Below are 25,527 nucleotides of genomic sequence, written 5' to 3'. Positions count from 1 at the left end.
ATTTTTTATGTTAGTTTGGCACTTTGATAATGTCCTGATACGTACTTATCAGAATTTAGAAGAAAGGAGAGATAATAAATAGTATACTGATCATGAAGGTTTATTTCTAGTTAATTAAACGTAACGACTGTATTTCGATCATCAGAAAGAAAGAAAGAGAGGAGCATACTGAATTCAAAGAAACAATTGAGCCTCACAACCAGCATATTGGGAAATCTGGCACCAATGGTGATCAAGCTTCTATGTACACTTTTTTCAATTGAGGAATACATTTTCAAATTATGATACAACAAAGCAATGCTTATATTTTTGTTATTGAACTACGCAATACGTATGCATATACTGTTGAAAATAAAAAATAAATATAATCATAACCATATCGATTAATCGATCGAACTTGTTTCTTCTGTGAGGAAATGGATAAAGTTCTATCGATATATTGTTTATCAATGAACACTTCTAGTTTCTATGCAAAATCAATAGCTTCACTTTTGGTTTATTAATACATCACACTCACCACTAAACTCATATGGAAGTATAAGACTTATCATGACGATAACGTTAATGTTAAACTAAAACACGAAAATCCACAAGTTAATGTTAAACAAAAAAAAAATTAAAATTTTTTGTGATTTTCTTTTATAATTCACGCAAATACTGCTTATTTATATTTACCACAAAATAGTAACGAGAGTCTGAACTTATTTTGCTAGACGTAGATTGAAGAAAGTTTTTCTTTTTTTTTTTTTTTATCTTATACACATTTTGAAAACACGTGGTTCTGTGAAAATTATTGTTGAAAAAAGTAAATATAAAGAATTTGTCAATTTGCCATACGAACTGTACATAAAGAAAAATCGTTTGAATATATATAAAAATGACGATTTTGCTTTTATTTAATTTAATGCTATCGATGCAGTCTATACTTTGATTAAACTTAAAAGACTTTGGATTGAATTATGAATTTATTTAAAAAATATAACTGCTTCATTGTTTCACGTATCGTTTATATTTTAAATACCTACTGCGGTTACACTAGATACCTATCATATAATTCGGAATCAAAGTAAACTAGCAGGGAAAGATTTACTTTAATTATAAACTCAAAAAATATGTGTACAGTCACGTTAAACAGGGAACTTACTACCTACATGAGTATATTATGTAGGTGTACGTGATGCTGTACACAATCAATTTTACCAGCACTGCTTGTGAGACAATTAGAAACGAATCTTACGAAGTTCGCATAAATATATACGATGACACGTGTTGAAGTATTGTGACCGTGTAGATAGGCAGATCCTCCACAGAAAAGGTTATTCGTTATTCCAGATGCAAGTTTCAACGAAATGACCTGTACTATCGATTTTATTAAATCGTCATCAAATTCTTGATGGAAATTGATCTCAACTTTACTTCCATTCTCGTAATACTTTTTGTTGTTTTCTTCAAATCTTACGGAATAGTAGACGATGAGTGAGAACAGTCGCCTGAAGAAAATGTATGCTTTTAATGGGTAACTAATTGTAATTATAATTTCTTTCCAATATTCTTGTATAGCAGTATTTATAGACCATAGACTAAAAATTATCAATAAGCTTAGGCGTGTGTTGTATACAATCTAAATATGTACATCTGCCTACAATCGTTATTATAAATATCTATATATACATACATACCAATGTATATATTTATACATGTATGTGTATACAAACAGCATACATATGAATATAGTTTATTTCATACGTCTAATCAACTCCTAAAGCTTTATAAAATACCTTTTTCTGAAGATACTGCATATCGTCGTTGTACAGTTAACTCATTGTTATTAATGATACAATGTTTTCAGATATTCGATATATTGACTTATCGGTATTAAATTGGAATGACAAAAATTACTTACCTGATATTTAATAACCATACCATACATGCCAAGTTCATATCAAATGTTTGTTTGACTCTTAATTAATCATTAATCTGTGTATTGTGTAAACATCGGCAATTCAAGATGACGAATAACTATCAAAGTGCGCTCTCGTTTTTTTGAAAAACGTTTTTATTGATACATAACATATTCAGAAACGGTGATAGAGAGGCAATAATTTTAAATCCAAAGAAAAATAGTGAAGTAAACACTTGTCCGCGATAGTACGGCATGAAATGAGTAAGAACAGAAAGACACATGATGGCAAGAGAAATTGCGGGGATGGCTGTTGTGTCGAGAGAAGTATGAAAAATCAAATTGACACGCGAAAAATGCGGCAAAACTTCAAAAAATGGTATTTCAAAGCATGTTAAGGCACAGAATTTGACATACGTATTCCTAGAGCTTCAAAGTTCAGCCAGCTAAAGTTTTGTCTGTCAAAACACCAGCAGTGTTTCGCTCGGGAGTTAAGTAAGATTCTTTTCTGTGAGCACCGTTCAACTTGAATTCAATGTGTGAGAGTGGATACAAACAGTTTTAGGCGGATAACACAATTTGTGCAGGCAAGAATACTGAGGACTACCAGATGTAGAGAAATTAATATTATTCAAAGCCGACCAAGGCTCAATGCCTGCAGAGTCCAGTTCGACTTTATTTCGCCTCACTAACTGCAAGGCGTTACACTCACTATATGATCCCTAAGGATTAGATTTATAGTATTATGCTCACCCTTTTTTCACTCCAATTTCTTGTATTAAAGTTATAACTTAAAACTAAAGAATTGATGTTTCGATACACGCGCGTTAAAAGGTCCCTGTTTTCATTTAATGCGATTCAATTTGCTTGCTAATCATTCTGTTGTTGCCATCTGCTACAACTTACTATTATCCAATTGTATTTAAAGTTCTACCTAACAGTTGCCCCGTACTGACTTGCTGAAGTACACAGGTTTACTATCCGATATCAACCGCTTTATGCTTGTGGCTGCTTTGACGAAGTATGTAGTTTACGGAAGTTTAATGATTACCTAGCTGGGACGTTATACAGAGAAGTTATTTGGCATGGACGAAAGGAGACATTAAAGTAAGTAAATTTACAAATCTATAAAGATAAGTAAAAGAACAGTTCTTGATTATACGCGATACACATACATATTGGACGATGAATATCGTGGACGAATTGTTGATAAATTTACAAAATTTATTTCAGAGCAACTACAAACAATTAAACATATATTTAATCATAATAATTATAGCATAGATATTGAAATAATTTTGAACGCCTCGCAAATAAATGTACAATAATATTTTAATTTTTTAAAGTAAAAAAACATAACTATAGCATTGTTAAGACAATTCCAAATATATCAAGCGATGTTAAGATCGCCTATTTGGAACCGTTAAATACAACTTAGATAAATATATATTTGAGGGATTGAGGAAAATATCAAAATATTTTGCAAATCTGGATTTGAAGTGAAATGAAACGCAGATGGCATCACTCTTATGAAATAAACATTCCGTTCCACCATAAATTGAAATATGTCGTTGATACAAGTTTGAGCGTAATTTCAATTGCGGAGAGTTGTAAGTATAATTTCGGAACCGTTGATATCTTTCGCAAATCACTGACCCGTTATTAGAGATCAGGAATTGAAAAATTTCGGGCTCGTTGTGGTACTCAATCGGTTTTAAATTAATCATAATCTGATTAAAGTTGGTAATTATCAGCCGATTTCTCATCAAACTATACATTTACCATTTTAAGACTATACTGAGCCCGGCATGAGCAAGAAATGTTGCATTCAACAGTTGTCACATGTTGGAAATAATTGTTTTGTGCAGAGTTCATTCACATGCATTTCTTATTTTTACGGATACGGCCTAGCTGCAACAAATAGTAGAACGAATTCGGATTTCAACTGCTTTTACGTTTGAGTTCATAAAAGTATTAGAAAATACTAGAAATCTTACCATCAATGTGTGAAAAATTTTACATAAAAACGGAGAATAACATGCACAATGGTCAATTTTTTTAGACACAATTTATCAGACATGTCATGAATGAATCTGAACGTTGGCAAGTACAACATACAGATCAGTCGCATCTTGAAATTGAATCAGTATCATTGTGTTCATAGTATTTTGACAATAATCAAACAAACTCACATGGAATATATGTATAGTTTCGCCTGTGTCAGGGATATAAATCCCTAATACTTAGTAAGTTATAGATAAATACTATCCAAGCTAGATCTATAATAATCGATCGCAGACAGAAACATATGTATGTATTAGAAATTGTATAAAATGGACAGGTTTTTTTCTTTCTCTCTCCTTCTCTTTTCTTTCTCTTTCACTTTGCAGTCAAGGTAACAAAGCGAATATTTTTTTCGCCACTTTTCCTCCTCTCAAATAAATCTCATAACTTAATCCATAGTCGTATCATTATTTAAGAATTAAATTGTATAGTTATTAATTAGAATTGCAGTTTCAATTGTAATTAATCATGCGAATAATAGTTTCGTGTATGTGTGTGTTTAGGCGTATTGCCGCCTCCCAGCATCAGTCTTTCTTGCGTTCCATTAGCCAGCTTTATTCGTCCGATTGCTAACAATATTACCATACTTTGTTCTCGATACCGTTTTTCCTCTTCTCAATCATTATTTTCACTCGATCGTTATGCGAGGCACCATGAGTCCTCGTCTAGTCAGCCAGACTCTGGAGGGCAAAGAAAATTTAAATCAATTCGCAGTTCAAACTACAAATGATTCGTTGAAAACACTCGTGGCTTAGGAATAATGCAATAATTCAGAAATTTTATCCAGTAGATATGACTTCAATATTACAGCTATCGTTTATTACTCTATTTAAATACTTTACATACGTACTTTATTGATCCAGAATAAAACCGATTTGCAATTACTTTAAAATTTGTATCATGTGTATGGAAAAAAATTCTAGCTTTAGAGCAATTTGAATTATCAAAGGATTGAATCCCTCGGATGGGTAAAATATTTTCTTCAATAAATATGTATAAGTTCATTGAACGGAAAATAGAGAATATCATAGCAAATTAACACTAAATTTAAGTCTTACCCAAAGCCGGTGCCAATTAGAAGGGACAGAAAATTGGTGAGAAATAGTGTGTACAGAACTTCCTTGGAGAAAAGTCCATTCTTTCCAACCTTAGCTGTTCGAATGCTGTACGTTTTCCTCTTGGTCACTCCAAGAGGGTGCTTGAATTTCCAGTCCCTTTTGAGAAAAAAAAGGAAACCAAAAATAGAAATGGGGAAAAGTATACGCAGGACTATTTCGTATTAGAAAATAGAAGGTCAGATGCAATTGAATTTAATTGTAATTTGAACGTAACCGGATGGTAATTGAATTAGAGTTTCTGAATTTCTACTCTTATAACTACTTCATAGATTTGACAGTTTAAGTAATATTGATATTGCTGCATAACCGATTTAAGATTAGTTTAGAATCTTACTTTGGTGGTGCCTGGTCAGGACGAGAACTCCACTCGTAAATCCAGTCGGTATTTTTGTCCACTAATTCCCCATCCTGAAATAAATAATACTTTTTTTTTAGTAAATCGAGAAGTTTCGAATTGGTTGACTGGTCCCGAATTAAAATTTGACAATTTCGTTCTATGTACAGATGCATTAATATTTATTGCACCGCGTCTTCAACTACATCAACAACTTGTACAAAGTAGAAGGAAACAGAATTATCGTGTCTCGCGATCTCATATACTTTAAATGATTTGCAGGATCGTTTTGAATTACGGCGTCTGGGTAAACGTATAAGATAAGATTGTAGAGACGTTCGTTTACTGAATAAGATTTTAATATCCGTGACAACTACACTGAAACCAAAAAATAGTCGAATCAAAGAAAATATTTACTCCAATAGTCCTTAGTAGACATCTAATCTCAAATGTTTGTTTGTTTGTAGAAAGAAAAGTTTATTTGAAATAGATTTTTTTTATTGGTACAATCAAATATTTTTGTGAATCAATAAATGATCTGCTAAGGAATATTGAAATATTATTATCTTGGATCCAACTTTTTTTTTGCAGTGTTGTTTGCGTTTTGTCATTCGATATACGTGTATGTGAATGGTAATAATATCTAGAACCGTTCCTTCGCTGCTACAAATTTTTACCTTACTATAAAGTAGCCGTATTGAATTATCTTAAAGTTCGATAAAAACAAAAGTTGAAAAGTAAATGACGAATGCATTTAAAATTCTTTGTTCGACGACCCGTTCGATTAATAATTGATACATCTGTTATCTCTAATGCAAAAATTAGCATACACTGATCTAAATTCACGATACAATGTTATTGTAATAACTGTGTGAGTAGGTATAGTATGTATAAGTTATTTTATGATATTGATATATGAAATTGCGTATTCTTTTCTCCCTCTTTAATTGATTCAAATTAGAAAGTTTTGTGTACAGATACGTTTTATGAGATTTGGTAAAATTCCAAACGAAAATGGAGGAAGCAAAAGATGCTTCAACAATAAAAATAAACTTGAAAAATAAAATAATCAAAGGAACATTTCAGAACGCGTAAGAACAAAGAGAATTTCTCATATATTTTTGTCACACGTGAAGAGCAGGTTGAAAACGAAAAGAGTCACCTCGGAAAACGATGCGACGCAGTAAAAAGAACGTTGAATCATAACTGAGCCACTCACGGATTTCGTATGACCACTTTAATGGTGTTTTTCCACCGCAGGATAATTAAAAATAACTTTTCTCATGCAACACAAGCCCAAAAGTTTTCACCTCTCGAATAAGAATATACAGCATATAATTTGTTAGAATTTTTCACTCATTTATTGTCATTCAACGTGGTTGGCTTAGAATAATTAGTATCGTACGTCGTTAAAGATCTGCGATGAATGATATAAGAAGATACTGCGAAGAAAATGAACAACAACAGTAAGCTGCTTCCCAAATTTCTCAAGTAGTTTTTTCGCGTCATAAACAGTGACGTTCTTCTCGAAACATCTCACTCGCCTGACAGTTGCTGAAGACGAATACACTTAACGGAGTATTATTATACAATTAAAGATTGTATTCTATTTAATATATTGTATAATATATTAAAACGCAGTTTCAAATACAAGTTCGAAATAAATTGAACGCAGAATTAAAAGTTAAAATAAACAATCGAGTAAGTATAAGAGAAGGATGCACCTACAATTAATATCTACAAACCATGTTGCGTTGATATTTGTATATAATTATATTACGATGTTTGTACATTACAGATGATCATGGCACACGTGTGTGTCTCATTTACTGGAATGTTGCCCAGATGTAAATGAATACGTAGGCAAGAATTTTTCACCCCGCACTTGCCAATCGGTCTACATTTCGAGAGTTATTTCTGTTTCGCTTCTCATGGTTCGCATGAGGTGACCGAATAGCGGAAACAGTTAAACGACACGTCTATAACTAACCCCAGAATCTAGACGCCTTTATAAGACAATAAAAACGTCAACAAAAAGCGGAATAGAGTGTGTAAATTTTGTATCAAGGAGTAGGAAGTAAACAGTCGTCGGCGCAGTTTTCGGCTCGAAAAGCAAGGCTTCTAACTATCACCGTTGTCGGTTCACAATCAGTGATATTACGATTCCGTAGAGAAGTTTAGTAGGACGTAAATAGTAACCGAAAATTATGTTTAGAAGTTTTAACGTTTGCAGCGCAAAACATTCATCAACGTACATATATATACGTACTTTTCAAACCGTTTCTATACTTGAAGTAAAAACTGTCGCACACATTTATCTCTCGTTAATTCCATGCACAATTCGTTATCTATTCAGTAGGCCTTGGGGTGTGCGTTAGAGAATATTAAAAATGGCCGGAAGGTAACAGCACTGCTTGCGAATAACGTAAATTCAAATCAACAAGCGCGTCGACTTCCGGTCGTCTGTATAACCAACCGCGAAATAATGCGATATTGTTAAGAGCGGCACCTACGCTGTGCACCGATAAATGAAAAAGGAAAGTCCGTGGATGGATGACGGAGATTATTCCATTTCGTGTAACCTTCGGGAGCCTTGGAGATAGGCGTTAATGTAGGCGGGATAAATAGAGCAATGGATATATACGAAGGAATGGTAGAGGTATGAAAAGAGCGGGAAAAAAGCCGTGTTCAAAAGGCGAAATAAAACAACTAGATTGTGCATAAATAGATGAAACTCTCGAGTTATTCATCTAGAAAATCGGCACATTTTTTCAGATCGTTGTTCCTCTGGAAGAAATGAATTTTGACGTAATCTCGTCCTTCGACCGTAGTTGTCAGTAAAAAACCGTGTACGATCTTTTATATCAACATGATAAAGAACGCTGTACATAAGTGCGTATAAACAGGCAATCTTAAAAGAAAATGCCTATATCTTTCGAAATTCTTGAGCCGCGGACATACAATAAGTATAATTCAACAAGTTGGATTCTTAAATAATAATGAAAAAAAAGAAACTTCTCGAAGGTCGTTAATTTAGACCATTATATCTTTGCACGTACGTGCGAATGACCCGAGTGAAAAATAAAAACAGAAGTGAAGCAAAACAAAAACATACTGTTCAATTTTATCTTTCGCAATGTGATTTTATCTTTCTCTGCCGAGTTATATTTACAAAATTGCCTATATAACTATATATATGTACGTATATGCCGAGTCAGGAATTGGAACGGAGTCAATATATTTACCAAACGCCATACATCCGGTATAATAAATTTCAGTTTTGCAAAAGAAAAAAGAATTGACAAAACTAAATTTCGAACCGTATCCAAATTTTGATACGCAACTGAAGCAATATTCAAACACATCACTCGACGCGTGCGAATTCTCGCAATTGGTAATTAAATAAGTCGGCGTATTTCCTGGCTGACCTTTAGCTAACCGTTTGTCAGAATTTTTACGTTATCTGCGGCACGTAATTGTCAAAATCGTAATAATGATCGAGTAAGAGCGTCAACTCTGTAGTCAATACCTATAAAGTCAGGATTACGCGTCTGCTGTCCGTGTGTGTGTCTGCATAATTCATTATTACAGATACAGTCATGTTCATTAATATGTTCCCAGTGGCTTTTTATTTTTTTGAAATCGAAACTGGAACGAGCTTCCTTTCTAATAAAATTTTATATGTCAATGACTAGTGACGAAGGTGACAGGACAAACAAACGATACGTTGATCATAGACACGTAAAATTTCTATATAAAAAACTCGTTTCAGTTTTGATATAAAAATAAATAAGTAAATAAATAAATAGTGAGTCACTGAGAACCTATTGTGTACATATGTTCGTTCAACATCTGGTCAGGATCCCCCGCAACAATAATCGTAACTGTTTGTTTTTTATTTCAACAAACTTAAGGAAGATATTTAACAAAAGGTTGAACTGTTTTTGTTTATCAAGATCGAAATGATAGTTAAATTACGGGCTTGCTTTCAGATGTGATTTTGGTTGTATGGAAGAAGAAAATCTATTTTTATGGTACAGGCATGAAAAAGTACCTTTTTGATAGCTGTTTTCGTTCCGTAAAGTGATGCTTTATACCGCTAAGTTCAATGTTGCGGTATAAAGTCTTTAAACCGCAGTAGTTCTAAAATTATGAGTTATCGTACGGACAGACAGAAAGGCGTTGAGTTTTGCATATGTGGAGAAGAGAAAAAGAAAAAACGTAACCCTTGAAATTAGTGACTTTCATAATTATCACGATACGAGAAGCGCTTGTCAGTAAATCAAATTCAAAACTGGTTATTACGTAACCGAAGAATTAAATTCCTCTCTTCCATAAGAATACGTATACGCATATATACCTATCTATCCTTAAACGTATCATGTGGATTTAAAATCTCTCAATATAACTTTTAACTAAGTCTTACACTCACTTGGTAACAACAAATATAATGTTACTTGTAAATGTGATTTTTACTACATTCATTTTACGGGTATTAAAATTTTGTGATACCATTTGAAAATATATCAATAATAGTGATAATCGATTAATTGTTATCGATGAATTAATTGACTTAGATTTTCTCTCTATTTAGTTTATCCAGGTATCATACAGATCATACTATGCGATATCATCTACATAAAGGGAAAAAAAAATATCAGCATAATCATCATCATCATCATCATCATAAACAAGCAGAAGATTGTTGAAAAAGTCTTTTGTAAATTCATCATACTCTTGCGTAAAATATAATATATTGGAGTATAACTATATTATTACGTTGGAACAAGCGGCGGCTAAGGATTACAGGCTTTTCGGATGGTGAAAATGAAAGGAATTTCACGGAAAAAGTAAAAAAAAAAAAAAGTAAAAAACACCTTCAATCAAAGAAATAATTAAAAATCAAACAATGGCCGAACAGTCTTGCAGTTAATAGGAGCCGTTTGCTCCGTCATCAAGAAGATTCGAGTTGCCAAGGAGAAAGATTACACGAGACTCTCTTGGCGGCCTTGATACGTGCCCGTTACGGTGTCGCGTCACACACAACACGCCAACGAAACGCTAGAAACCCGACCACGCGCAAAGCCAACCAACAATCACAACAACCCAGCGTTATATGTAACAAACACGACGATAGTCGTGCACGAGTATACGTGTATCATTAAGCTCGTATGTACGTTAAGTCGAACAAATGTATACGTGTACGTAAACGTATCCATTCGTTACTAGCAGGGCCGTTTCAACTCTACCCGCAAATATATTGAAATGCCTCTTGTGGCAAAACTTGAACATTTTTTTTTGTATAGCTCATCGAGACGTCGAAACATTCTTAACTTACAAATATCATTGTGTCGCTAAAACTATTCACCCGGATTTAACGAAATATAGCCTAAAAATGGTGAAACATTGTAGCTATCCAGAGAAAAAAAAATAATCAATATTGGTTCGATAGTTATGGAGTTATAAGCGAATATACGGACAAACACACAGAAAAAACGCTGATGTTTGTGGTCATGTTTGTAGAGAAAATAGAGACGAGATCTTATAAATATTACTCGTTATAAGAACCTGGATGCAAAAAGGGGGAGGGGGGGTTTGCTATACGATATGCTCTGTATTCGATCTCTCTCCTTAGTGAATAATCCGCAAGAAGCTTGAATGATTTACTGTACTCTTTAAATAATGGATCGTAACACTAGAAAGAATATAATGATTTAATTGCTTTTTTTCCGTCAAGAGTTTAATATAATTAACTCTTCGTCCCCACTGTTATTTTTTGATACATGGGTTCCCACTGTGGGTACTTTGGTGCTCTGATGTTGTTTTACAGTGAATTCAGCTCCGTTACAAAAATTTCAAAAAAGTTATTGAATACAAAACGATATATGTATTTCATACTCCAATATATATTTTTGATCGAGATCTTTTGCTGTAACTTTGAAAAAAATTCTTAATGTTAGCTTCAGTGACAGCTTTGCATTATCCGCTTAGCACTAAAGTGTACCTAAAAAGTGGGGACAGAGGGTTGGTGAACAAGCGAATCCGTTCATTTTTCATTAATTTACTCTAGAGATAAAATTACGCTACCATGATCAAGTTGCAAATTGTGCAACTTTTTTTTTCTACGGCATATACAACGTATGTATAGAATATCTTTCCCGATGCAATTTCGTGTCGGTGAATGACTCACAATCCGTTTGAATTGATACTGCATATACGTACATACGTACGTACATATACAACATATAATGCTTATCCGCATGTTCTTTGGGAATATTACAATACGATATACGAGAGTTAATTAATTAAAGTTACGGCACATTATCTGGGGGTATAGCTATTTAAATGATGATTTCGAAGGATTCTTGCGGTTTGCGAAACCATTTCACCCGTGTGAATAATTAAAGCGAATTCGTTAATATTTTTCACACAAGTGCACGATGAGATGAGATGGGTTGTTTTCCCTGTTCTTTTGGACAAATTCAAAGAATCTTGTAACCGCGATACGTTTATAAAAGGCTTCCGTGTGGTAAATATCAAAAGTTAAATTTCGCTTATCGTTAGTTACTGAAATTCCGTGTGTTTTGTATTTTGCATGACAAGAAATGTACCGACTAATACGTGTGTTAATAAACTATCGAAGACACAACTCAACGTTGCGTAATGATAAATTCTCTGTTCGTCTTTCTTCGTTCTCTTTTACTACATTGGGCGACGATATCGGATAACTCGTCTCTGCTACTACCGTGCTTACTTTTTGCGTCTTTAAAAAAAAGTTCAACAAGTGCAACAGCTACAGATATTCCGAAATGGACGATCATCGTGCGAATCGAATTTTTGTATGGATTTAAAATTATCGAGTCACCGACTGAATCCATGAAATCTTACATGTAAATTGGCATACAAAGTGTATTTTGTATATATATAGTGCAAGCTTCAACAGTGTAATACGAAATGAGGTTAAATGAATTCGGATTGGATGAACCCCCCACCCCGAAAAAAAAATTAGATTGACGAAGCTCGTGCCATCATTAGATAAAATTACAATTTCTTGCCTTGTTGCAGCTGTAGTTGATATAAACTCCTTTGAATTCGTCTTCGGTCGATAATTCGGTATTTGGACTGTTTGGCGGACTCTTCGGACTAGAAATAAAGTATAAAAACATTTTTAAATCAGAATGACATGTCGAAATTGCTGCAGCAGGATTGTTGTTAATCATGGAATAACATATAAACAAACTACCGAATTGCCACTGGTTTTATACTAATACTTTTTTAAACACACGCCGATAAACACTCTTGCGCAGAGCAGAAATCGGCGAGTTTCCGGTTGAAATCTGGCCCGTCATTTAGCGATCTTTTATACACAGTACACAATGAACAATTGTAATAAATATAAATTCTTCCGAGCGTGCGTGACTGGTCTGATCGGTTAATTTTATACCTCATAGTTTTAAGAATATATCAATCCGCCAAGTCACCACTTTTGACGGCAAGGTGCGAAACTGACCCTATTTCGTCACCTTTCTCTTCGTTCCTATCTCTGCAATAACAGTAAATATACGGATCCAAGAGACTGTTTAATAGAAAAATAAATAGATAAAAAAAACGAGACACTTGACAGAAAATTGAAACGTCTACGTGACTGGTATCTGATAACATTATTATACTTTTGACGCAATTGTTACAACCGGAAGTATTTGTGCGAGGTAAAACAAAGCGTGCGTAGTAATCGAGATTTGACATCTCGAAGGACGAACGACTGCTCTCACACAGCCATATTATTGCAACGATCATGTAGATTCTCCAATTTCTTGCAAATTTAATGGCTGTCCTGGTCGATTGCGACGTCGACGTATTACATAATTATATCCAAATATCAAAGTCCATACACCTCAAACATGAAAAAAGGCTTAGCAGCTCCATTCTATGCGCAATTCTGGACAAGAACACTCCAATCCGTTTTCATTTGACGCAGAAATAAAGAAATGGCAAGGATTCTACGAAATCGCAATAGTTAATTCGTATAATTCATGCCATTTCTTTATTTCTACGCCAAATTAAAATGAATTGGAGTCGTTTTGTTCAAAATTACGTCCAAAATGGAGCCGTTAATCCCTTTTTCGCGATTATGATAAATGGACTTCGATGTTAGGAAGTACCGAAACAATTTCTTGAAAGTTGAAAATCAACCGCCCATGCGCCAAATAATTCAATCTCATTGGTCGGCGAAATCTTCCCGCAACGATATTCTTGTCTGCGATGCAGGGGGCCAACGTACGCAAAATGTGTACGTTTGAATTTTCAAAGAGCATAAGCATTAAATTCCGACCGTTCTTTGAAGAATCAACTTTCCGACCCAACAACAAATACTTTCCAAACCTTTCCGAGTCACTACATCAATTATTTGAGATTCTAACCTTGAAAATTTGTATCGACTACGTCGCCGGCAGAAACAGTTTGACAGCTGAAACTCGTGATTGCCAGCCTGCACGAACAGCCGATAAAACTCGCGCATGCGCAGTTGATCTTCAAGTTTCCAGAGATTGTCTCGGTACATACAACCAACGTTGAAATCGACCAGGGCAGCCCCTTGAAAGCTGCAGCTTCATGTCTCGCTCTCTTGCAGCCAGAGGCAGTCTGCAGGGTCAAGGTTACCCTTCTACACGGATAATGGAAGCTGGATCTCGGCTTACCTGTCCCTAGGAGTATCCCTGCGTGAAGAAGCGAGAGAATGCCTCGCCGAAGACTGTGTAGAGTCGCGTTGAGCCTCCCGAAGAAGTCGCAGGTACTCTTCGCCGCCTCCGCCGCTGCTGCTGAACGGTAAAGGAGTCACCCTGTCGGCAGGGACGGGGTTCAGCTCGACCCAAGATTCTGCACCTCAAAAAATACAAGAAAAAATGTTCTCCTAAATAAAGATCGTCTCTGCAGTATCATGGATAATATAACAGTTCATGCCACAGCAGTAGCAGATGAGAGATCAAGTTTAAACCTTTAACAAGGGCACACGGTCCAACATGGGAAAATAAAAATCCGCAGTTGGTTGGCAAGAAATTGATACATTTTTTGAATTTCCTTCACAAGAGATAGTCGTATATAACACCGATTCAGCAAATTGTTGTATTTGTAAGCTACGAAAGATCTCTAATTGAAAGTACGGAAATTTCAAACTAATGGAGTCGTCGATAAAAGCTTGAACATCTCGACGCTTCGTTCCAAACCTTTTTCGAAATTGTTGAAAATCTAATAGATTCGTTCAATTTCACTCTTATACGATGGATTATTTGGTTCAGAAGACTATTTTCTACAAATTCACTGAAACAGTTGTTTTTAATTTTTATTTTATTTTTCATTTTTGGCATTGTTAAATATTCAATTTTACAACATTGCGCCGATATTGACTATATATGATCAACAAATAGCAATATTGAATTCGCTTATGAAGAAGAAAGAAAATACGTTTTAGAGACTTTGTAGAAAATAGTCTTTTGAATAAAATGAGCCGTCACGTCGTACAGTGAAATCGAACGAATTTACTGGATTTTTTTTAACAATCATCAAGCGATTCTAAATGAAGTGTAATACCAGTATTTTTTATTTTTTCATTTTCACCGAGATTTTTGTGTTTTACTACATGTATAGTACAATAATTTGAAAAATACTCAAGGTGCAACAATCTCGTAATAAAATTAATAAACATTATCGGCTTTTGACGACCTCCTTAAGTTGGTAGTTGAAATATTTTTTCTTCACAAAAGTAGAATAACAATAACGAGTAAACGAGCCAAAAGATTGAACAGTACAATTATCACGAGCGAACATAATGCTTGACATATGTTTCATTATCAAAAATCGAGGGTAGGCTTTTCGAGGTTTCTCTCAATACATTAAAGTAATACTTGAAGTAATTTGAATAGGATATAATTGAAGCGAGAGATAAGGATTCCCGTTTCAAAAGGATAATGCACCAGTTTATACGGCTGGCCGATTAGTTAAGTTCAAGGGGAAAGAGGAGGTCATTCAAGCTAGACGATGTTCGATTCAACCTCATTCTGCACCGCTGACGCGACGGTGGCGAGGTTGATTGTTACTAAATTTATCCACGTGGTGTAATAAACCATCGCAATTGCTTCGGATCATCAACTCGATAATCACTGCAGACGAGCCGGTTTGTAGAATAGTCTGACTGCATACGGCCAAAGACCGCGAGGCATGGAGGCATTATAATTTAATGTATGTTAAGTATGTACATACACGGTGTAAGAATAAGAGGAGGTCCGATTAGCGCTGGATGCTGTGATTATTTCACAAAAGTTCACCATTCGAGTCGAGGTGTCGAATTGTAAAGAGGAAGTTTCAACACCGTTGAAAATTATTTAATCGTTTTTCATTGAGGTTGGCGGAAAATCAACGCAATGAATAAATATTAAAAAGCATCAAAAATAATTCCGCCCAACGTGGGGCTCGAACCCACGACCCTGAGATTAAGAGTCTCATGCTCTACCGACTGAGCTAGCCGGGCTGTTGAACGGGACGACGAGCTAATCGTAATAATGCAAAGCTATCTTGCATGTTATTAAAAATGGCAATGATGCACAGTCGTAATGAAGTAAATAAGAGCCTTAAGACTAAATCATTTGATGATAATTGAATTTTAAATGTGAGACGGGAATAAGTTTTAAACCGCGTTATACGTTTTTATTTTCAGTATTTCTTTTGCGTCATAATGTTTTGATCAACAAATAATACGCGCATCTCGAATACTATACGTTTAATATGCAGGGTAGAAAAACACGGGGCTGTATATTCGCGAGTACCAAACAAGACAGAAATAAACTTCGAGTATTATGCGAGGTCAATGATGCTTTAAAGCGATTGGAAAAACGCCACTGCTTTTTAAATTACTTTACCCGAGGCGAGCTACGTTTTGTACAGGCGGTAACCTGCGCGTCATTATTTCAGGGTTCAAAGACCGAGGAAAGACGAAATATCATAATCGGAGAATTGATTACGCGCGTATGATTCCTAAAATCACGCAAAAGAATTTTTACGCTTTTATTTGTTTAAAACATTTTTATACATCGTGTGAAAGTATACGGCATTAATGTTGACAACGTATTTATTTGTTTCCCTTATTATCAATCTCGAAATAGTTATCTCCTACAAACATTACATTATCATATATGTGTAGACAATATACAGTTATAGCGGCACAAATGGCTCTTTAGCTCGACTTCAAAAATATTTACACGTATCATTTTCAACAATTATTATACACGTCTGCTCTATAGGTAAAAACCACTTTGTACCGAATGCACGTGATTCTTATTTGTCTCTAAACATAGTACGACGCATCAGCAATTTTGCAACTATAATTTGGCAAACCGATCCATTTGAAAAGACAACGAGTAAGTAAATACAAAACATAATGTGTTTATCTATTCACTGTGTAACATTTTTCTTCGTAACGCATCGTGTTAATCATCTCTACCAATAGTGTGATCAAGATAAGCAGACCGTCGTTAGACGGTCCTCTAGGTGTTTGATTTGCGAGTGGATGACGTGACGTCGGACTCTGTGCATGAAGGGTTCGTAAATGGAGTCCGAAAGCGGTCGGCTACGTGACTTGAGACACGCAGGATAATAAGGGTCTGGGATACTGTATATTTCGAGGGAGTTAAGATAGTACTTTGGTGACTTCGAAGTCATTAGAACATCCTTTTGAAGAAGTGTATAATTTACATTAAGGTTGTTGGAATAATGCAGGAAAATAAAATTCATGAATTTTGAGAACGATTTGGACGCTGGTTTATTATAAATTTATTAATAAAGTCGAATAATCAAAATTCTGATAGCAGATCTCATGGGATGTTAGTACTTCGATGAAAATAATTACCAGGAAGAAAACTATAAAGCAATATCCTATTTCAGGAGGTTTACAGAAATTCGATTTACATACACAACGCTAGAACATTTCTTGAACCGAAGAGTCGTGATTTGTCGGTCGAGTAAAGAATTTCAACCAACGAACCTGCGGTGATAAAAACGACTGAAACGCGTCGACAAAATCGACGAAATTTTATTCAGAAATCATAATGAGTATCGTGTAAAGTTACTGTAGTAAATTTGAGCGGCACAATAATGAGTTTGGAATAAGATTCATTGGCCAAACGAACTCCTCAAAATTTGTAAAACTTCATAATCGACTTGTTTTCATAAAAACTAGTCAGCGAGTTTCTTTTACTTTTATATAGTATTTTCGCATCATCCTTACCGAAACCGGAACTTTCATTTCGCGATGCATAGCGCGTTTGGATATTGCATAAATTTGCTGAAACGTAATACATGCAAACGCGCACGAGATCCACACCTGGTGGAATATTTAACTGATGCCGCACGCGCGAAATACGCACAAGTTACTCTCCTGTTTGACTACGTGACGTCGAGCAGGACAGCCAATTCTCCCCGAGGCTCCCCTATTTTCTTTTTGCCGATCCGAATATACGTGCTGTAATGGTCGTACGCACATGTATATATCTACAGATTATACGACCAACTTGGACAACAAAGTGCAGGGAGAATGCGGATGAGTCATGTTTTATAACTGTTCGTATGAAAAACTTGGCCTTTTTTCTTTTATGGGCTGACGAGAAAATCGCTATGATTGCGCGAGCGAAAGTTCTTCAGACTTTGAAATCAGCGAATCCAACACGCGATGCGACAAATTGACAGTCTTCGCCACATATTCATAAGGTATTTTGCGGTTTGAAGGAATTTCAACGGTAACACTGTTTTAATCATACATACAGTTTGTGCGAAAAGAACGTATAATAATATCATAGCGAAACGAAATTTTACAAAGATACGAGAATAACGGCTTGAAAAAACTGCAGCATTTGACGCGAACATATAAGGGTCTCATTGCGTCCGTACAGCTTATATATATATACATAGTATTAGAAAATAATTAATTTCCAATTGATCAGTGGTTTATTAATATCGTAGAACTATAATTAATCGGTATAAAATGTGTAACGAAATGATGTCATAAAACCAGTAAATCTCTAATTCAAATTTGACAAAATTATTTCACGATACTTCGTAAAAGTGACGAGATTTATCTTCTAGTCAAATAGAACCATAAATCGTTTCATGGATTGTCAAAGAATTACCCCGGTGTTGTGTAAAATTTGACTTTCGACGTTTCTACGCACGCCTGCAGATCGCAGATTCCTCCAGTAATCTCGCTCTGCATCTCTTGGGAGTCTCGATTCAGCGTGGGCTGGGCGTTGAACATCTCAAGAAACCAGGTCACGCGTCTGTTTCAAAGACCGAGGTGGTTGCCTTGTTTGGTGTTCTTTCGATGGCACCTTGTACAGATGCAGACCCCGGTTACACGAGTCGTCGATTCACTTTTGCAGTAATGCAATTCGCGTGCAGTTTCAATATAAATTTTCCAACTATAAACGGCTGTTTTTTTTGCTATCGGACAATTTCATTCATGTTTAAACGATTCGTCCACATATAATAAACGTATAAAGCTCTGCATGTATAACTGCGTAATCCGACATCAAAAGTAATATTAATCTGGCACTCCAATCCGCTGCACAAAGTCATTGAACCCACGCCCCGAGTAGCCCGAAGCCAATTATCGTTGATGCAGTGGCAAGTTGAGCAGGTGTGCAGGCATTCACGTATTACATGAACTTCCGTTTCTCTAACTTTCACGCCATTTTTCGACCTCGACGCTTTTGCACGGATGCTTGAAATTTCGCGCGGTACGTACACCAATGGTGCTTAAAAATCTTACATATTCGCAACGGCAAAAGGTATATCGGGAAAGACGCCGAATCGATTCAAATGGTATAAAAACTGAGGCAGAATAAAACATTCAAGTTACACGAGAATGAAGAACTGAATATTCATTTTTCTCCGACTTTTCTCGACTGACTTATATTTACTTCACGACTAGAGTATCTAATACACAAAGCTCGGAATAAATCGGTATTCAAAAATACACTCACGGTCTAGTCTGATGGTCGCGGAACCGAGAAAATGGATAAAAACTGTTCTTAGAATTTTGCTTTGTCCCGAGGTAAGCTTCATTCTTTCTCTTTCCATATCGCCATAAAATTCCCGGATCATTTTTTGGATTCCCTGACTTCCCGGTTTTCTCTAGCCAGTGGTCGTCAAAAATTATTGCAGTACAAAGAAAAATATTCAAATACTTTAAATATTCAATTCAAAATTCACACACACCTCGTGTATGTAACTTCAAAAATTTTGACAACTGTCATTCATCTGAATTTATAAATGTTGGTCGCCCTGACAAAACAACTAATCTTGCTCTCGAATTTTAGCGCATGCGCATTTAAGCCATTCGATCGTTAGCACTTTACTCTCTCTATGTAATATATACGTATACGTATACGTATGTATGTATGTAAGTATATGTATACATATTGTACGTGTTTCTTTAAACCGAGCTGCATCACGCGATCCCCTATCATAGTTTTATACACATAAATAGCAAGCCGCGGGCGTTCGCCTTTCGTCTTTTTAATACCTGAACAACAAATTGGCGACTTCTTTCCAAATTCTGCTTACGCATTCGCTGTAGCGTTAAATTGTTGATTGATGAATAAATTGAAGTAAATGAGTTGTTAAATGAGTTAATCAATGCCGAAACTTTATCACTGTATTAGCAAGGGGCTCAAGTATCAAGATAATAATTATGTGGAACTACCGTCGTTGAATTACAAGATTAACAAGGAAACGGCGAATTTCTACGACGAACTTGATAATTGTGAGGTTATCTGTACGAGGGATTTCGTGAAAATTGACATGCGACGACTTCGTGAACTCGTTGAATCCGATACACGACGCCTCCGACTTGTTATACACAATTCTAGGGATAAAGTAAAAATTCCTCGTGCGGCGCCGACGTCTTCGTCACGTTGTTGCGAGAAATCGAATATGGGATAAACGATGTTTGCGAAGAAATATAAAGTTACACCATAACTTTGTATAAGTAAATAAAATTGAAGAATCAATACCATGGATTTACATTACATGCCTCTACCTACAAAGTTATGCTGCTGCTGTGGAACAAAAATTTCTAGTCAAATAAAGAATTAATAATATCAATGTCGAAAAAGTGAGACTCAATGTTAATTGAATTCGACTTTCATTGTATAAGAATCTCTTCTCAAGATGAAATAAAAAATCTATATTAAAAACTGAAAGTAAAACGAACAAAGTGACTAATATTTGGAAAGACAGAAAACAAGAAACAAATATATGTATGATCTTCTTAATATCAATAACCATGAGTTTCCTTCACTCTGACTTACATCTTTGATTTTCTTCCATATTATGTTTTGAGCCAATTAACTAAAGTTTTACTTTTTAAACTTTCATTTCCATCAGTTATTTTTGCCTGTATCGCGTAGATTGTTTTTCTACTGGACTGTACAAGGAATAAAACTTCAACGAAGTCACGCAAATGTGACACGCGCACCGTGTATCGTCTTACAATAAAAGCTACGATTTATTCAATTTCTCTGCAAGTTCTCACTTACCGAGAATCTTGTACATACGTATCCATAAATAAGATTTCTACTGGGAATGACCAGCGGCAGAAATGGAAATTAAGGTTACATATATATATATATATATATATATATATGTATTTACACATGTATATATGTATACATGTTATTTACAGAATTGTCAACAAACAGTATATTGTAAGGAATTATCGATTTGAAATTCATTTTTATACTTTTAATTGCTACGCAATCAGGCCCGAACCAAAATTTCCAAGAGAAAGACAAAGGCCAAAATTATTGCTCGATAAGAATTCTACATAGGTATGTATATAGATACATACGAGTAACAACAGTTAAATATTGCATTTTTGCGTCTATATTTTCAGCATCGAAATACAAAGTGCCTGATGCAATTGCAAAGTTTATATTTTTACACGTGTAGAGTTTTTCTCCAACCAAAAAAATATGGAATGTCGAATGTAGATATTCTTTGGCACGCAACATGCAGGATTATATGAAATATGCCTCACAATCAAACATCTGTACCAACAACGCCGACCGTTCTCCTCTACAACGGTAATACATACATACATGTATAGGTATAATATTGTTATACGCATTGGTACGTAATTTGTGAATTACGTTCATCATCCATGCGACGTGTAAAGAATATAAATTGGACCGTGCAAGATTTATATACACAGTATTTTGCCACGTGCACATTCCGTTCTCGATGGTAATATATAAATAAATAAATAAATAAATATATATGGTGTGTGTGTGTGTATATTTATGTATTTATTTATAATATTAATAAAAAGAGAATCAAAAGCACAAAGAAGAAAACAGTATGTCCAAAAGATTATACACGCTCGCAGGAATTAAAGCAATCTCTCGACACTCTGGATTCGATTTTTCACACATCACCGGGTATATTGTAATTATTTCGCATAGCCATTACAGATTGTTAACAAGTTCGTCGGATCTACAGTGAATAATCTAGACTCGCTAATAACACTGCACTTGTCCAGTGGTTCAACGCCCTCTAGAAGTATTTATTTACTCGAAATATCTGCTGTACGTTAATTATAATACCATATACAACATATCGCAGTATAAACAAGTAAACTTTGTAATAATACAAAAATTTAAACAGCTGATGAAAATGATCGGCATGTACTAAACGTACAGTGTCGTGCGTGGTCTGTGCTACATTATACCGACACATGTAATTGTGATACATAGTATATATGCATAAAACTCCCGCAAGTCAGCAATTTCGTTACATGTATGTAATACATTAAATATACCATAATGTTGTGACCCCTGCGATAACCTAAACCCTCCTCGCCTCGCGTTATACGTCATGTGCATAGTATTTTTCTTGTGGATTTAATTTTTTTATTTTTGTTAACTAAACGACACGTGTCCGTTTCACAATTATGTATTCAATGCATCGGTCGTATACCTATATATAATATTACTGGAAATTCTATACAGATTTGCGCACAAGAGTGTTGTTGGGTATTGACAAAAAAAATTATTTTATTCGTTTAATTTTTTTCGACCGCTGATACGTAGTGTATAATTGGTCGAGCTAGTCCGGATAAAAAATAGAGCAATAAGAATATCACAATCTGTTCCACATCCGCTTACGTTTACCGTAATTCTATGACCAGAGAAATAATTAAATAATCAGCTACTCGCCCGAATGACGTATATATTTGCGTATAGGTACCAGATGCTAAATGGTTATCATCATATCGTTTTCTTCCACGCATTATATACTGCATCACACGGATGTGTAACATGTGCTGGGTGACGTGGAGGAATGGATTCTTTACTTGTTTAATATTATCGTTGTTTTATGTACCTTTCCATTTTTATGCCGCGAGTTTGACCTCGGGCATCCGGAAAATTCAAGCAAGAAAACATAATCACGTACCGTAGTTATAACGTAAGTGAGTGTATTATTCCGAAAATAAGCCAAAGGGACCAAAAGTGAATTTTTAAACAAGTATAACATAGTGTAGGAAATTTTGTAAATTTTATGTACAAGAAAAAACTTGACTGATTTTTATTTGTTTATTTATTTATTTTTATTTTTTTTTACAATTTTTTCATTCAACCTTGTACACAGATTAAAAAAATATTTCCGAGACAATACCGAGGATTACCTTCCCTGTGATCAATAAAGAAAACAACAGACGAAAACAGCGGATTCATTTGACTCGAACTCATTCTCATGTTACGACTAGGTATACAATTGAAATAAAAATTAAACACTACAATGTATGATTGAAAGTGTGCAAACACTGGACCGATTATAATTAAAAATTGGTAGTCCTGCTTCAAAATAATTCTATTCTCAGAGTACTGTGAACGAAAACTTTGTGTCCTATGGGTTCGAAGCGCTAGACTCTATCATGTGGAGTCTTCGTATAAAAATATAAAAAATGGGCGCTGTTTGTGGAAAAAAAATCAATGCCAAAAACTATGAAAAAAAAAAAAAAAAAAAACAAAACTACGATTATCAAACACACTACCGCTGCATCGCCTAGTCACAGGTCCAAAGAGTCAAGTCATACGAGCCGCGAGGTCATATCTTGTAATATCTCGGATTAACAACGCCAAAGCTTAAAGAGCCGTACCACTGAATGTGTAACGTTATTTGGTAATTCGATACAGGCTGGAAGGTAAAATTGCGGCTCAAGTCTGTAGCCATTCGGGGGAAACAGTCCACGTATTTGAGCAACAGGCTGTTAAGCACACCTGCACAGCTTTCTTGTCCGCTTATTTACATTTACACACCCTTCCAGTTCACCTTATAAATTCTCAAGAATTTATCGTTCGTATAACGCAAGATGTGTAATGTACTGCTTTTGCAAATTAAAATAAAAAAAAAAAAAATGTCTAATAAAAAAAAGTGTATATAAATTTTGGATATCATTTTATGTACATAATACGTCATTCTGGAAGTAGTGAATTTTTTTCATCACAATTAAATTGTCTGGACTTCTTCGATTGCACGAGACAAAACCTTCATACAGCTCCAATAGGCAATTTTCAGTTGTCCGTATAATTATGTGTACGTATGATAATAAAATAAATGAGTTAGCTATTAACTTGTGTGATTTACTTTTTTTTATTAAGTAACTTGAAATTCAATCTATTCTGGAGAAGCTGACGATGAGGGAGGAGAAACGACGCGTATGAGTATTTACAAAAAAAAAAAAAAAGAAAAAAAACGCTCGATTCGATTTTACAACAAACGGCATACCTGCTTCATTTCGATAATACACAACAAACTGACGATTGTATAACAATGGAAGAAACCAAGGGGTTGAGTTACGGTTATACGAAGTGAAAAGTGTCATCATCACGCTGTTACTGAATACCTCTGCACACATTATACACATGTATAGTAAACGGTAAACCCGATTCAAAACAATACAGGAAAACGCCCCAACGTAAATACGGAAGTTACCTTCCGTTTTTGATAACAATGCACAGCAGCATTATACATAATAAGTTTGGTTATGCGTGTAGCGGATCGGTAAACATTGAACAAGGAAAATAATATTACGGTGCAAGATCCAATGAGAAACCACATAGTTATGAAAAAGAGGCTTTTGTATTGTCCGCAAAGTTATACATTTGTACATCCTGTTATTGCGGGTAATAATTCTTATCACGGTAATCCGATGTCCGGATTCACTACGGCAACGAATCGTCGGTGATTTCTGTATCCGCCGACATACTGTTGAGTTTTCACCGTAATATCGAGAAAAAATTATTCACGCAGCATGCGGACCACGGATTAAGATAGATATGATAGATTCGCCGAATTTACTCTTCTTACGACGGCAAAGAGCATATGGTAGAGTCCATACGTTAGACGGTTACATTGAGTATGCACATTGGGGAGGAGAGCGATTCATGTAGTAATCGTCGACTAAAAATAACCTCGATAGAATGATGACCCCGCTGTTGACTGATCTGTCATTTAAATCGAGTCGACTTTACAGAGTTGACGCTGCGTTTGTACCTAGACGAAAAACCGCTATTGAACATGCTTTATTTCGGTTGCGGTAATGTTTTATGCGACGACGACGAGTATATAAAGTAGGGCATGCGAACACTATTCTTGAACAAGGTTCAAGTTGGGAAAACGTTGTTCTTGAACGATACATATTATACCTATTACGTCTTACGTATAACCATGATATGAGATAGAAGACGAACTATCTCAGTTGGATTTCCCAGTTCTATAAACCTTATCAGCTGGATACATTTCATTGCCACTGAGCTAACGTTGCATTTCGTACAATTTACACCGTCACAGAATGTACACACATACATGCATACAAGGATCTTTTGTGCCGCGTATTCTCCTGACGTAAAGTGTTACACACATAGACGCACATAAATGATTAACGAGTGACAAAACCGTTATTTCATTGTGAATTTCTTCACCTTTGTGTTATGCATATATATTGCAATCACATATGTATAGTATGTATATGTACAATTTTACGCACATGCCTGTTCAGTCGGTAT

At 35.1% G+C, this 25,527-nt stretch overlaps 2 protein-coding genes and 1 non-coding gene across 6 annotated transcripts in view; 1 reads left to right on the top strand and 2 right to left on the bottom strand.

Moving 5' to 3' along the window:
- Scamp (secretory carrier membrane protein) overlaps positions 1 to 3,899 on the top strand; it is a 7,571-nt gene extending 3,672 nt beyond the window's left edge. Inside the window, exon 9 of one of the 2 annotated variants that reach the window (XM_046632769.2) lies at positions 146 to 3,899. The gene's annotated coding sequence lies outside the window, so the exon portion shown is untranslated. Of the gene's footprint in view, positions 1 to 110 lie in introns of both variants that reach the window. The other variant, XM_046632766.2, reaches the window with a different exon arrangement.
- Positions 3,215 to 25,527, bottom strand: part of BNIP3 (BCL2 interacting protein 3) — a 25,584-nt gene continuing 3,271 nt past the window's right edge. Inside the window, exons 2-6 of one of the 3 annotated variants that reach the window (XM_046632800.2) lie at positions 14,113 to 14,290; positions 12,472 to 12,559; positions 5,417 to 5,490; positions 5,023 to 5,178; positions 3,215 to 4,644 (exon numbers count right to left, since the gene is read on the bottom strand). In XM_046632800.2, coding sequence (XP_046488756.1) covers positions 4,593 to 4,644; positions 5,023 to 5,178; positions 5,417 to 5,490; positions 12,472 to 12,559; positions 14,113 to 14,290 — 548 coding nt within the window. In that variant the 3' untranslated portion in view covers positions 3,215 to 4,592. Of the gene's footprint in view, positions 4,645 to 5,022; positions 5,179 to 5,416; positions 5,491 to 12,471; positions 12,560 to 13,836; positions 14,035 to 14,112; positions 14,297 to 25,527 lie in introns of those variants that run through there. The other 2 variants (XM_046632799.2, XM_046632801.2) reach the window with 2 other exon arrangements.
- TRNAK-CUU (transfer RNA lysine (anticodon CUU)) lies at positions 15,866 to 15,938 on the bottom strand. The gene has a single exon. It is a non-coding gene; the product is annotated as a tRNA-Lys (tRNA).

This window comes from Neodiprion pinetum, chromosome 6 (genome assembly GCF_021155775.2).
Source record: "Neodiprion pinetum isolate iyNeoPine1 chromosome 6, iyNeoPine1.2, whole genome shotgun sequence".
NCBI lineage: Eukaryota > Metazoa > Arthropoda > Insecta > Hymenoptera > Diprionidae > Neodiprion > Neodiprion pinetum.
Note: the sequence above shows the minus strand (reverse complement) of the source record. Positions and strands in the feature narration are given on the sequence as shown.